Source organism: Nansenia antarctica (assembly GCF_963989245.1).
Source record: "Nansenia antarctica genome assembly, chromosome: 20".
Taxonomy (NCBI): domain Eukaryota; kingdom Metazoa; phylum Chordata; class Actinopteri; order Argentiniformes; family Microstomatidae; genus Nansenia; species Nansenia antarctica.
In genome coordinates, this window is record NC_137693.1 from 18878549 (window position 1) to 18894314 (window position 15766).

The 15766-nt window shown below is 42.6% G+C and overlaps 2 protein-coding genes across 2 annotated transcripts; one reads left to right on the plus strand and one right to left on the minus strand.

Annotated features, from left to right (window-relative positions):
* Nucleotides 1-4856: 4856 nt before the first annotated feature.
* ftr84 (finTRIM family, member 84) lies at nucleotides 4857-7156 on the plus strand (the record flags this gene model as incomplete). The annotated part of the gene is made up of 6 exons (XM_080549488.1): nucleotides 4857-5444; nucleotides 5580-5675; nucleotides 5761-5994; nucleotides 6155-6311; nucleotides 6403-6513; nucleotides 6615-7156. 6 exons carry the CDS (start codon nucleotides 4857-4859, stop codon nucleotides 7154-7156), a joined length of 1728 nt encoding a protein of 575 aa, XP_080405614.1.
* A 4935-nt stretch (nucleotides 7157-12091) lies between these two features.
* nfkbib (nuclear factor of kappa light polypeptide gene enhancer in B-cells inhibitor, beta) lies at nucleotides 12092-15227 on the minus strand (the record flags this gene model as incomplete). The annotated part of the gene is made up of 6 exons (XM_080549490.1): nucleotides 12092-12136; nucleotides 12328-12582; nucleotides 13784-13872; nucleotides 14054-14255; nucleotides 14721-14838; nucleotides 14998-15227. Coding segments are annotated over 6 exons (939 nt in total), but the record flags the coding sequence as incomplete, so codon positions are not given.
* Nucleotides 15228-15766: the final 539 nt, after the last annotated feature.

A 15766-nucleotide genomic window follows, 5' to 3' on the forward strand; every position in this document is an offset into this window, starting at 1 on the left:
GATAAACTGCTGTGCCACAATCCTGCAAACTACAGTATATTAGAATCTAATTTCAAGAAAGTAGGAACATAGTCTGTCGACTGAGACAGCAGCAGTCTGCTAAATGAGGATGCATTGGAAGACATTTGGTCATTTAGGCGAGATTTTCTGCCCACTGTGTCCTCTGGGTATTACATACATATGCACTTTAATAACTCCATTAGCTGGATGATTGATTGAACACCCCCCAAATAAAGGGCTGCCACTCCCACTTGAAATAGACATCCAGTCATATTCATCCATCTTGAGCTGTTACTGCTGGTTCAGCTATACTCTCTGAGAGCTACTTAATTAAATAAGGTTGCATTATGTATCCATAGCTGGAAAGCAGCCTAGAAATGTTATTAGGGAATAAGCATCAGTCAGACCACTCGCTTTTATAACGAGTAGTTTATTTATTTGATAGTTTGTCTATCATAAAGATTAGAATAAAACAGATGCATAACACCTACCTTTAAATCCCAATAACAGATGAGAAACACGTCCATAATCAATAAGGGGCAAAACTATGTCATGTGTAGTATTTGATAATCAAAGTGTTAATTGATTGTGTAATAATAATATTCAAATCATATGTTAATCATTTCTAAGTGTGTATTTCAAAATACAGAATGATTCCCAAGGTAAATACAAAGAACACAATATTGCGCAATGTCGCCTTATAACATTGAAAGATTTCTCATATATAGTCTGAGAATGCATCTAAGTGGATGTTTACGCCTGGATGAAAGTATGAAAGAAACCACAACCAAAAGAAGGACTGTGAGAGCATGACATGGTGTCATCCAAACTGTCCAGCTTAGTGTAGCTATGTGATGTGCAGTTCTACATTGTTCTGCGTAGTCGTTGTCTTTGCCCCATGTAGACTAACACACAGTCAAATGAAGAGCATTGTAAACTGTACCTGTTATGGTGAAGGAAAGCTTAGCTTTAGCTTAGCTTAGAGATGATGTTGGGGATGTCTGTGCTGATGCTGTGTCTTCCTCCTCTTCTTAGCCCCTGCCACAGCGGTCTCACAATGATGAGAGAGATGGAGAAAGAGGGATAGAGAGAGAGAGAGAAGAGGGAGAGAGTACAGACCAGCACAGGCTATGACATCATATGCACCCCGTCTCTCTTAGACGCATGCGCTATCCTTCACTCCCCCTTGTCTCAATCCTCCCCCCTCCCCCTCTCCTCACTGCCTCCTCTCTCCATCCTTTATGATTAGGCCCACAGCAGGGTCTACCACGCCCTATTCTCTGTCTGTCTGTCCAATGACACAAGAGGCACTTTGTCTTGATGAAGATGGAAAGCAGCAGAATAAATGCTGGGAGTATTCTACAGGAAAAGCTAATATATTGTACATCCAATCAATCAACACTGTTATATTGTCATACTGTAGTTTGAATGAATGAATGAATGAATCTTTATTTCGAACATGATTTAAAATAATAAATAACTAATAACTAATATGTAGAGTACAGTCCTATCAATTGTTCGAAAAGGAGTAGGAAGAAGCCTGTCCTACCCCTGTTTATACTTAACAATTATACTTACATTATATAATCCAATTAATGAATACATATATTTCAGTATCATCCGTTCTAATACTTTTTCACTCTTAATATTGATACAACACTAAATAAATAAATAAACATAATTTTCCATTCTTCATACTGAAACAACACAAAATAAATAAATAACAAACTTCAGTATCCACAATGTAATACAGAAGAAAAAGACAAAGAAAACCACACCTTAGTTTCCAGAAGATTAACAACCTTCCCTTTCTCATTTTGGTATTTAACAAAAATAATTTCTTTAAACCTTTTTTTAAATAGAGCAATATTCCTGCTTTCCTTCATATTTTCCTCTAGCCCATTCCATGGTAACTCAGTTTAAAGATAGAGCGTTACATTTTTAAAATGTATGGTCAAATATCAATGTGTTACCATTTGAGTCAGATTTAGTGGCAACTATTCACTTTATTACACTGTCAACATCCAATGTAGATGAAGCAGAGAGACCACTCACTATGAATTATTAGATGAATATCTTTAGAATCTACATCACATGTTTTATGTCTGTAGAAGTGTGAAAGGGTATTAATAGATAAATATAAATATAATAAATGGACTGACTTATATAGTGCCATATTCCAAAACGCTTTTCAATGGCCTCTCATTCACCCATTCACACACCAATGGCAGCAAGCTACCATGCGCCGGCCTGCTCATTGGGAGCAATTTGGGGTTCAGTGTCTTTCCCAAGGACACCTCGACATGTGGCCAGCCGGGGTTCGAACCGCCGATCTGCCGACCTTGCGATCATTAGATGCCAGCTCTACCTCCTGCGTTCAGCCGCCCCTAGTAATCTCATCACATTGGGTGGAGAGAGTCTCAACCCTCCGATTCCTGGGGGTGCACATACAGTACAGGATGACCTGTCCTGGAAGACCAACACAGCAGCCATCATCAAGAAGGCACAACAGCGGCTCTACTTCCTGAGAGTCCTCAGGAAATACCACCTCAAACAGGAGCTGCTTGTGACCTTCTACCGCTGCACAGTGGAGAGCATCCTCACCTACTGCATCTGCGTGTGGTTCTCCAGCTGCACAGCCGCAGAGAGGAAAGCGCTACAGAGAGTCGTGAGATCGGCCCAGAAGATCATCGGCGCACCCCCTCCCCTCTCTGGAAGAGCTGTACAACACACGCTGCCTCAGGAAGGCCTCCAAGATCTCCAGAGACCCATTCCACCCTGGGAACGAACACTTTGTTCGGCTGCCCTCGGGCAGGCGGTTCAGGACCATGTCCGCAAGGACAAATAGACTGAAGCTCAGCTTCTACCCTCGGGCCATTCAGGCCCCGAACACAGCAAAGACCTAGGTTCTAGGCCCTGGACAATCTAGACAATTTGATGGCAGCTACTAGATTGTTATCAAGTGCAATACTGAAACACAACTGTGAACATTTCAAACCTGCAAACTGCGACACTTTAAATGAATGTGCAATAATACTATGTGCAATATGACAACCCTCGGGTACATAAGGTTCAGAGATAGGAAATGTTAGGATATTTATAACATAGCATAGAGTACAGCACAGTGTTTTATAGTATAGTATAGTGGATAGTGTACATAGCCTTTATTTATGTAAACCAGCTCTTTTTCCCTTCTTGTTTTTAGTATTTTTTTCCTAGCACCAGGGGAGCCCCCCCTCCCAAATTTCGTTGTATGGTACCTGTACTATATTAATGACAATAAAGACCATTCATTCATTCATTGTCACAAATATCCCTCTAGTGGCTCATTGTGATACCTGTATATTATAGTACTTGAATCATGTTTAAATATCTATTTCTGTATAGTATATAGTATATATATAGTACTTGAATCATATTTAAATATCTATTTCTGTATAGTACTCGAATCATGTTTCTGTATAGTACTTGAATCATGTTTTGGGAGAAAGGCAAAAACTAATAAAACCACTCTCGAAGAATCTCAAAACTCTTCACCAATCATGAAATCAACATGCAAATATAGGAATCCTCTCATTTTGTGTGGAAAATAAAGTTTACAATACAAACATAGAAAACTTAGATACAATAGGAGACTGTACACTCTCCACATGAGTCTATAAATATAGCTATTTAAATGTTAAGCGTGAAAAAAAAAACATTTAAAAGGAAAAAATATGTTTTATGTTTGTCACTTTAAAACCGATCTTCTAACCTGCTCAGTTTCTCTGTTTCTGGGATGATGGGGAAAGGGAAATGTATAATAACAATTATTCTATTTTATTATGGCGCAGCCAAATTACCATTTAGTGTGGATTACCATTGTGCATAATAAAATGTTAAATAAGTTGTGTTATGATCTCTCTCGAGCAACAGTCAACCATTGAACCACAGTATAACTATGTTATGAAGCAAACTTGAAGACTTGCGAATGTAACAGTAGCATTGAGTAAATCTGAGGGCATGCTTTGTCCTGGGGGACAGGCTTTGACCTTGTCCTTAAGGACGTTTACTGTGAGACTGTCTCTGTGTTGTCCTATGTGCATACAGTACACATGCTGGTACTTTGGCCCATGTGTAATACAAAGAAGGACAGGACAGGTTGTTTTGACCATCATAGAACTGTTTTATTTTTATTTTTATTTAACCTTTATTTATACAGGTAAAAACACATTGAGCCCCAAGGGCTCATTTTCAAGTGTGACCTGTTCACAGGCATACAACAACAATATCCACCACAAACAAATACAATACAAAACCTGGCCTACATAGTCTAAAACTAAAACTAGTCTAAAACAGTCTAAGATAGTCTAAAACTAAACTAAAACTACAAAACCTAAAACTAGACAGCTAAAGAGCTAGGGACAGGGAGGGGTCAGCAATGGGCACTGTTGATGTGTCAATAGCAAAAACCTGTGCATTGTATGTGGCACCAGCTCATAATATATATATAATATTTACTGCAACATCATTTCACATCCTTCAATTACCATTTTTGTATCCATACAATACAGAAGAGCCTCAAAAATTGGAGGTTAGGGTTAAGTCAGAGGTGTCTCGGTCTGTTCCTGTAGAGTAAGTACATTCCACCATAGTCATCCACAGTCATCTCCCAGTTTCATGCAGGTACTGAAAATGCTGGTGTGTGTGGGAATGCCTCCCTCGTGATTGTTTACACTAAAACACAAGCTCACTTTAAATACAAGTGGGAGCGGGGGCTGGCCTCTGCTTTATACCACTCACATTGAACACAGGTCAGAACGGTTTCTTCTTCTGTGGTTCTAGTCTCCGTGTCTCAGTCTGCTCTTGCAGATGCTATGGCTGACTCACTAGAAACCTATAGCTTCCCTCTCCCTCCCGGGGAGGCCCACACCTGCCCTCTCTGTTTGGATGTGCTGCGGGACCCCGTCACCATCCCGTGTGGAGATACCTACTGCCTAGAGTGCATCAAGATCTACTGGGATCAGTACGACCACCTCGGGGTGTACAGCTGCCCCCTGTGCCGGGCCACCTTCACCCCCCGCCCCGTGTTGAGGCGCAACGTACCCATCGTGACCCAGGAGCGCCGGCATCTCCCCGAGCTCACGCCCTTCCCCCACCTCCAGAGGGACTCCCTGTGTGACTTCTGCGTGGGCCGTCGCAGCAAGGCCGTCAAGTCCTGCCTCATGTGCCTGGCCTACTACTGCGAGACCCACGTCAAGCCGCACTACGAGTCGGCCACCTTTAAGAGGCACAAACTGGTGGACGAAACGGGTCACCTGGACAGGAAGATCTGCCCCCAGCACGAGAAAGGGCTGGAGCTGTTCTGTCGCACGGATCAGATGTGTATCTGCGTGTTGTGTACTGTCCGAGAGCACCGCAGTCACAACATCATCTCAGCAGAGGAGGAGCGCACAGAGAAACAGGTGAGCCTTCCCTCATACCATGTAAACAAACTACATTCACTGACTACTTACTATCACCAGTAACATCAGAAACCAAACTAATGTCCCTATATTGACTAATTGTCTATCTGTTTGTCCTCCTCTTCTTCCTCACAGAAGGTCCTGGTGGTGACCCAGTCTGAGGTTCAGCACATCATCCAGGAGAGGATGAAGGAGCTGCAGGAGTTGAGACACAATGTCGACGTTCTCAAGGTAAGGTACGTTTACTGTTGAGACATCACATGACAAGAGAGTACTGTATATATGGAGGTACTGACATGGAACATCTGAACCTCAGAGTGCTGCCCAGCGGGCGTTGACAGACAGTGACAAGATCTTCAATGAGATGCTCCAGGCGGTGGAGCGCTGGCACGCTGAGGTGACCCAGCTGATCAAGGCCAACATGCAGGCAGCCATGGCGCAGGCTGAGGGCTACGTGGAGCGTCTGGAGCAGGAGATCCTGGAGCTGCAGCGCAGGGATGTCGAGCTACGCCAGATCACCGACACGGAGGACAACATCCACTTCCTGCAGGTAGGGGGGTGGGACACAAGAACTAGTATTCACGTTCCAAAAAGATAAATACAAAACTATGAGTAGAAATCTATATATTTGTTTCAATGTATTTATGTGTATTTGACTTTAACTTTCAAATCGTTGATATTGAGTTTCTGTCTTGGCGGGGGTCATGTAGAATTTCCCAACGCTGTGTGTCCCTCCCGAGCCCATGGTGCCCAAAGTCCTGATTAACCCATTGTTCTCCTTCGGGGAAGTGACCAAGACTGCCACTGACATGAAGGAGCATGTAGATGACATCTGTAAGAAGGAACTGAGCAAAATCGCCAAGACAGGTTAGTCTAATAGGACTAAAAGATGCCTACATCATTGCCGTTAAAGTATGATTGTTCATGTCATTAATCATCTACAATTTTACATTCGCAGTAAGTGATACCTCTGTGTACATACTTTCGCCAAGAAATGGAGAGAAACGTCTTAAAAACGTTTCCAGGACAGATTATCAGGAACCTCAAACTAGAGCTGACTTCTTGAGATGTGAGTTTGTCTGTATCCTGCTCTGTCAATATTATATACCATGAAATGTATGTTGATAATACAATCCTATGTTTTAATAATATATTATACTGTTTACACAGATTCCTGTCGGCTTACCTTTGACCCAAACACAGCCTATAAAGAGCTGGTTCTGTCTGAGGGGAACCACAGAGTGACTCGAAAGAAGACGATCCAGTTTTACCCAGACCACCCTGAGCGCTTTGATGGATTTTCCCAGCTGCTGTGTATGGAGCCTCTGGGTGGGTTCAGATACTACTGGGAGGCAGAGTGGGGTGGGGAGTTCTCCATCGGGGTGGCCTGTAAGAGCATCAGCCGCAAGGGAAAGAACTCTCATAGCCTGCTGGGCTACAACGACAAGTCGTGGAGTCTGCTCTGTTCTGACTCAGGTTACTCTGCCTGGCATAACAAAACGGACAAAGACCTGCCTGAGGCACCACGGGCCACTCGTATCGGTGTGTACCTGGACTGTGCTGCCAACACAGTGGCCTTTTACTCAGTATCAGACGCCATGGAGCTGATCCACCGGTTCCAGGCCAAGTTCTCTGAACCGCTGTATGCAGGCTTTGGTGTGGGCTCCTCAGTGACCCTCTGCCAGCTGAAGGAGAACCACCTCCCTGACTGAGCTCGGGCAAACACTGACTGACATCTCGTGATGTTAGAATTATAAGGTTCTATCTCCATTTTTGTCAAAATTGAGTTTTTTACATAATCTGATCCATTAGGTGTTTATTAATGCCTGTGTGGTGTTATTTTTAAAATGTTGACATTTTTGAGTTAGTAATTAATAAAATACAAACGTTCCATCTCACAAAACATAATGGAATGTAAACACTTTGACGCTCAATATCTCTGAACTGCCCTAAACGGAGATAGAACCTTATCATTCTAAGCTCACGATCTGCCCAGTATAGCCTAAATAGTATGCAATATAGACCATTGCACTATTGACTAAATAAAAACAACTTGACAATGCTAAATGGAAATATATTGTAGTAGAGTATCATAGTTGGAGAAAATCTTTTTTTGTCTATTTCTTTGAAAACAGATTACGATTCAAGATAATTATGATAATGATTGACATTTTCCATGTTTAATTTTTCATTCATTGGAAATAAAAACAATATTGCAGTTTTTTGCTCATGGAATTTCAATTCACTTAATATTAACAACAATGATAATTAACATTTTATTTTGTTCCAGAATTATTTATTTATTTATTTCGTCTTCATAAAATGTTATCTGGGTGTACCTTTACACCAGCATAAATAGAGAGAACATGCTTAATTAAATTGAGAAAACTATTATTAAGGATGGTGGAGAGGATGAATGCTTCCCGTCACAGTTCTTTTTTCTTCCTTGGCAGCATATGGAATTATGAATGAATGAACAAATGAACAATAGCAATATCAATTATGTTGTAAATGTATCAAATAAAGATATCACAATGACCAATATGAAAAGGTATTATGTGTATCCAATTACCGGTAGTCTCAACTGATTTTATCTGGTTAAATAAAGGTAAATATAAAGAAATTACACACTGCTGTTATAGAGAGAAATACTGGATGTACAACATTTAGCTAGTGCCTCATACTAAATGGTAAATGGACTGCACTTATATAGCGGCTTTTTTCTGCTCCAATGCTGCTCCAAAGTGCTTTACAACGGCCTCTCATTCACCCATTCACACACACATTCACACACCAATGGCGGCAAGCTGCCATGCAAGGCAGCTTCCTGCGTCAACAGGGACTCCCAGATCTCCTCCTCTATATCTGTTCAGCAAGTGAATCAAATGAGCTCAAAAAGTATAAAGAATAATAATAATATCTACAATACACTCTATCTATATCTAATCTATTACAGTGGGGTGAAAAAATGTGGTGAACATTCACAATAACCTATTTAATTCTGTTACAACAGCATGCAATGACGCACAAGTAATTTGAGATTGTTTATGTGGAAACATACCAAGGGAGAGATCCACCAGTTCACCTCTCGAAACTCAGTGTTTCCTGTGTAAATAAATACCCACAGAAATCACATGAAGGTTTCTCACATATCAACATGCCCTGTATATATAAACACCCTATCCTCACAAACAGGTAATTACGTGTTCATTCTCACGGAGCATCACAAGGGTAGTGCTGAGTGAGCAGGTGTAGATGAGGATGTGTGAGGGCATGTGTGAGGGCATGTGTGAGGGCATGTGTGAGGGCATGGGCCCCTGCCTGCTGTGGGACATCTGATGCCTCCTGAGGGGGTCTTTGAGTTGAAGTCTGTCCACGGTAGTCACAGTGGAAAAGGTCTCTCCCTGGAGTGGATCCTGGCATGTTTGTTAAGCGTGCCGCCAAGGCAGCAGACCTTCCCTCATTTATGACAAATGTTTTGTTGGTCGATAGGGACCTGATATTTAGAATTGCCATTGAGATGTCATCCGGATAAATGGACTGACTTGAAGGTATATTTAGTGGAATGAGTATTCCTTTTTTTAAATATTTGCGCTATGTATTAGTTTGTTTGTGGTGATGGAGGTCCGGTGGGAAGCAATAGTCTGGATGGCATGTTCAGTGTTAGGAGAATGGATCAGACCTACCCCACATCAAGGCCTTCAGGGTCTGGCCAGGTCCAGGGCTGAACAGCTAGGTCCATGGACATGGACAGCAGGTGGGCACCAGACCTGTTTGGGTGAAACTTGTCTCTCGCAAACAGATCCCTACGGTTAAAGAACGTGGTGAAGTTGTCTATAAATGGGATTTTCATGCGGCAGCAGTATCCCTTTAACCAGAGCTGGAGGCTGAATTTACCAGTGCGTGTTATAGTGGCTATGAGGGTTAAGAAGTTTCCGGGGGGGGGGGAATTTGATTCTAACATTTGTGACATCCATTGTGACATCCACACCCAATGAGCAACCTCTTTCAATACATGCATCCTTTCTATCAATCTTCAAATGTTACTGTCTCACTTACCGTCTCACTCTTTAATAATGAATGTCTGCTCCACAATGTTTAGTGTGTGTGTGTGTGTGTGTGTGTGTGTGTGTGTGAGAGAGAGAGAGAGTGAGAAAGACAGAGAGCTCAGAGTGAAAAGAGCAGATACAGCTTATCCTCTCAATGTATTTATTTTACAGGTTTGATTACAATAACCATGTAGGCAGTAGCATGCTCCTGCTAACAAGCAACCTCATTTTCCCTCTTCAAATTAATACAAAAACAAGTTTAAATACATAAAGGAGTGATATACACAAGATGCCTTAAGATAAAGGGTATCCAGTCCTTGCTTTGGAAGGTCCCTGGTTTATTCATCGCAGCACAGTATATTATTGGTGAATTGTACACATCATTTGTACAGAATATCACCACTCTGGGGTATTCCAGGGTTAGTCAGCCCTGATTAGTGCACTCAGTTTCAATATCATATTAATTGCTGAAACTGTTGAATAATGTGACTTTCTACCCATGCCTTACATTTAAAAAAAAAAAAAAAAAAAACTTCATTAATGTCGCCCTGCAGATCCACAGTGGTTCTCAAATACAGTCAATGATATTTCTTGATGTAAGATTTAGTACCAATATTTGGAGCCATCACTCCGTCCATTCCTCATAGCTACTTACCTTTGCATAAACCTCTATGTCATCAGTAGGGTCGCACAAATCCTGTACATTCCGTTATCTTTACCAAACCATTGTAATTTACTGATCATTTGGCGAATCTATGGAAACTTTAAAAAATAATCAGAAATATAAACAGCAATCGAGATTGTAATAACCGACGGACTAATAACAATCTAGATATCATGATAAGCTAGTTAAGTATTAATTAATTGAACGCATCATTCACCCAAGTCAAAATTGGGCCAATAAGTGTAATTTTGGATCTATATAGCGAGACGCATTATTCACCCAAGTTTCTTAAAAATTGTCCCATGGGTGTCGGAGATAAAGCTTCTGACATAAGAAGGGGCAGAGAACTTCATTCTAAAAACCCTCATCTTGTTTCTAGACACGGACATATTAACAGTTTTAGATGTATTTTCAGGGTATTTTTTGGGTCTTACACAGTGGCTTGGAAAAACTATTGTGTTGAAAGTTATCAATAGGCTGTATATAGGGATGCTCCGATTTATCGGCCACCGATTTAAATCGGCCGATTTCACTCCAAATGACTCGATCGGTGATCGGCAAAAATGGCCGATCGCAAAAACCGATCTTTTTTTTTTCCTTTTTTTTTCCTGGGGAAGACAGATAACTGAACAGAAAACATAGGAGGACGTAACAGTATGTAAACCATGAAGGCCACGTTTATGATGTCTTTTATACAGCCATATCGACTGACTTGGGCTTCAGGCCCTAACTGGGTGATAGGCCAGACCTTTACTATGCCATAAAAATGGGTCTGCGTTTGCTTGGTGCCTAATGGATCAAAACTTTTGTCTAAAAAGCAAAAAATATGTAGGCTATCCAGTCAGTAGGCCTACAGTTATGTATTTTTAAAAAAATCGGTATCGGTATCAGTATCGGTTGATCTTGAGGAAAAAAAATCGGTGATCGGTATCGGCCCCAAAAATCCAGATCGGAGCATCCCTAGCTGTATAGATCATTGGGAAAATCCTGAATCAATGTATTTCAAAGTCAGATCATGCATTGATAATTCCCCAAAATCTGGTAAATGACCAATTACCACCATTTGCCACATAACCACTCACATCTTTCCCTAACTCCTAACAACATTCCTCACATCCTTTGCAATCTTACCACCATCCTCCCAGATTAACAGCATGAGAAAAAGAAAAAAAAACATGCAGCATAAGATACACTTCAGAGGCAAGATAATTATGGTAGCAAGAGTAATAATAAGACGAGAAGAAGAGCAAAACAAAGGAGTCCTCGGAGATCAGCTATATATATACACAAGTCCCTTAAACTGACATATAACTTACTTACACAGCAATTTGAGAACTTAAAACTCCAACTCTTTAGCTTATTACATGTTTTAAAAAGTCCCAACTAAAGTCTGTTTTACAGCACACTACAGTATCAACATGTTACTACTGAATATTTAGTAACTTCTATGACCTTTCTGCAGAGAGGTGTTAGCCATTATTATAAGCGGTGGAGTTCCATGCAAAACATGTGAGTAACGGTGAGACATGTTACAAGAGATGTGGCCACTGGAGGGCCAGGGCCAGGACACAGCTGGATCCAGGGTTGGATCATCCTCCCATGCTTAGGGGAGGCAACACTAGTCCTGGCCAACTCTGCCCAAGACGGACACTAAAACCATGTCATCCAACTAATATTTGCTCACCCCCCACCCACACAAAACAGAGCGGGACTAAACATATACACAGTAAGAACTGTGATCAATTAGAACAAAGAAGTATTTAGCTCCTGACTAGGTTGAGAACTAGGGTTAATTAGCTCTGCTATGTACAATTTACAGGCACACATACATACACAAACCACACATACCCACACACGAATGCACATTTGCACATCTATCGATTAACCCAGCAGCAGTGCCATGACTGCATGTAGCTCAGTGTCCATGTTCATGGTTAGTGCACTCGTTGGCCGTTGATGACAACGTCGTCAAACTCCTCCTAGAGGTGACGGACACAAAAGGTACCAAGTTACTACATCATCATAACACAATCTCATAAAACCCAGAAAATAGCCTACGCCCAGACACATAGCAACAAAGCCAACGATGTGCCTGTTCAATACCAGAACAACTTGATAACAGGCAGATGAAGAAGCTCACATCTGCAGCCATGCTATAGACTATTCTTACCTCTTCACTCTCCCTCTCCTCCTCCTCTTCCTCCTCCTCCTCCTCTTCGTCCTGGCCTCGTGTGGCAGAGGCCCCTTCGGCTTTCAGCAGGGCCTGCACCTCTTTGTTGGGCCTGTGCAGGGCACAGTAGAGAGCTGTGTGGCCTGCATACGAGGGCTGGTCCACGCTGGCTCCCGTCTGCAGCAGCAGCTGCACCACCCTGGGGCCCTGGGCCTCCACGGCCCAGTGGAGAGGCGAGCGGCCTGAACCCAGGTCCTGGAGGGATGGGAGACGGGAGAGGAGAGTGAGTCAGTGAACGGATCTTTAAACACATAAACAAAGACGTCTCTTTGGTTGCAGTCATTGTGGGACTACTCTGAGATTATTCCCAATTGGACCAGTGCTGATTATGTGCCTCAATCAGAGTGGATCCATGTATCATTGATACAAAAGTGATACAATATACAATATCTGTTCTCCAAAAAAGAGCAATACAGATCATTCACAATGTTGGATATCTGGAACACACTAAGCCATTATTCTTACAGTAAAAATTACTGAAATGTACAGATATTGTTACATACCAAGCAGCGCAATCAATGTTTAAAGCTAAAAATAACAAGGAAACCACTACCAGGAAATATTTTAAAATTGTTCAGTGATCGAGGGGGGGTTATAATTTGAGGGGAATTTTTAATTTCAAAACACACAGTATTCGTACCACTAGGAAAGGGTTTTGTATATCAATCTGTGGGGTGAAGCTATGGAACAGTTTGAATGTGGAGTTAAAGCAATGTCCAAACATAAAATAAGGTATAAAAACATGCTCTTCATAATGTACAGGGATGATGGGGGGGGGGGGGTGTTGATAATCACAAGGTGTTTACAGGGGTTATTGTTTATTTATTATCATTTGGGTTCCTAAAAATATATTCTTTGTTTTCTTTTTTTTAATGTAATTAAGTATGTAACGATATTTGTATTTTGGGTATACGCAGTATTTGTATATATAATTGTATAAATTGAACAGGAAGCATCTTTATGATTTATGGAGAAGGGGTGGGATTGAATAAGTTGTACTTCATCCCACTCCTTTTCGAATGTGTGTATTTTGTTGTTGTTGTTGTTGTTGTTGTTGTTGTTGTTTTCCATTATATTCATTATTGTTGCTTTATCTTATTTGCACATATTTGAAAAAAATATAGCAATCAAATCAATCAATCAAATCAATCAATCAAAACCGCCAGAGTAAGCTATAGAGCTATGTTTTAGAGCTAGCTTTTTATCAATAATCCAGTGTAAGGGAGATATATTATTTTTGCATGCTCTCAAGTGAGTTTAAGGGTTCTTCTCTAACCTTTAAAAGCCATCACTCTGCTCGGCAGGTAAGGTGACCTTTGAGTGCTGAGATGTTCAAACCCAGACGCCCTAGACTAGAGGACTCACCCTGTCTATACCAGTCAGACGCTGTACTCACCCTCTGGTTAACATCAGCTCCTGCCTCAACCAGCATACTGACAATATCTTCCCTGCACCTCTGTACTGCCAAATGCAGCGGACTCACCCCTGGAAGAGGAAGAGAGAAGGAGGGAAAGAGAGAAGGAGGAGAATATAGAGGTAAGTACATTACAAAATAAGAGAAAATGACACAGTATGCAGTGTTTCCCACAGTCCTAGTCATCTCACACCATATGATAATCAGTGAGCTGTACCTGAGTAGTTGGTGATGTGCAGGTAGTCAGTGTACCTGAGTAGTTGGTGATGTGCAGGTAGTCGGTGCTCTGGCTATTGGAGGTGATCTCCCGCACGCAGTTATGCCTCAGCTCCCTCACGGCCAGGTGCAGCGGTGTGTTTCCCCCTCTCTCTTGAAGCTCTGCACTGGCACCTCCCCACAACAGGCCGCGCACACACTGGGGCTGGTCCACGATCACTGCCAGGTGGAGGGCAGTCTGACAGAGACAGATTGAGAGGGTGAGGAGAGGGGAAATGTCAGACCATGACAGAGGAGATGACAGGCAAGACATTTTTTTTTACAAAAACAAGGGTTAGAAAGGGTCAACATTTTGGAGTTGAGTGGTGTTCTTGTCGGGGGGGGGGGGGGTTTGTTGTTTGTTTTTTGTCACGGACAAAGTGTCGCCTACTACTTCAGTATCAGAACTTGTCTTGGCACTGTCTTGTATTCGGTCATTGGTGCATTCATTTTTTTATTTCATACGACATTCAAATGTGATACAATGTAACAGATGGGGAGCGAAATCTACCAGACACATGAAGAGTTGCACGCATGGATGCAGAATAGGCCTCCTAGTGGGTCAGCAGGAAAATTAATGTGGCGACATAAACTAATAATGTCAAGGTATGACTGACTGAGTGGCTCACCTCTGCTCAGCAGATAAGTGTGTGCCGGTGCTCACCTGTCCTAAATGATTCTGGATATCCAGGTAAGGCACCCAGCTCTGGTCTAGCGCTATAACCCCCAGTAAGTACTGCACAAAGGCCCAGTGCTCATGAATGAGAGCCAGGTGAAGAGCCCTAGGAGAAAGGGTTACGCTCAATGTTAACAAACACGCCAACCATTTATTGTCCATTCAGACAAAACTCTCAAATCATTGAGGGGTTATCTGCAAACGAATAAACAAACACCTCATTTGAGGTCACTGACTTGATGTGAATTAAGCGTGGCCCACTCACGTGTCTCCATCCTCGGACACAAAGTTCAGTGTGTTGAACATCTCCTCTCTCCTCCTCCGTTCCTCCTCTGGGCTCGGTGCTTCTTGCCTACCAGTTTTGCCCTCATCTTTATCACTGACAACCGGTTCACTCAGATGCATGGTCCCCAGTCCGTGTGATATACTTCCCATGGTCTCATCCGTGATCGAGTCACCGATTGCTGAGTCCAATCTCTCAATCTCCCCGCTCCCCAGCGAGCTACAGTCCATGGGGCGCTTGTCAGTGTCATAGAGGGAGGAGGTACACGAGGAGGTGAGAGGAGATCTGGAGGACCCCCAGGTTTGGGAGGTCTCGTTGGATGTGAGAGGAGATCTGGAGGATCCCCAGGTTTGGGAGGTCTCGTTTCTGGACCCCCAGGTTTGGGAGGTCTCGTTTCTGGACCCCCAGGTTTGGGAGGTCTCGTTGGACCCCCAGGTTTGGGAGGTCTCGGGAGATCTGGACCCCCAGGTTTGGGAGGTCTCGGGAGATCTGGACCCCCAGGTTTGGGAGGTCTCGTTGCTGAAGGACTCCTCTGCTCCACTCAGACAGTCCAGCCCTGAGTCGCACCGGTCCTCGGGGGCAGCAGAGACTGTCGTTGCTCCCAGAGCTTCGCGTTTGTCCCCCGCTAAGAAGCTAAACTCAGGCCGATGATGATTCTGCTTCCCCGGATCGCACCGGGGCTGAACACTACCAGCCATGATGGATTATTAATAATGTTATTATTTAGAGACCTTTCCTCTGCGAAATATAT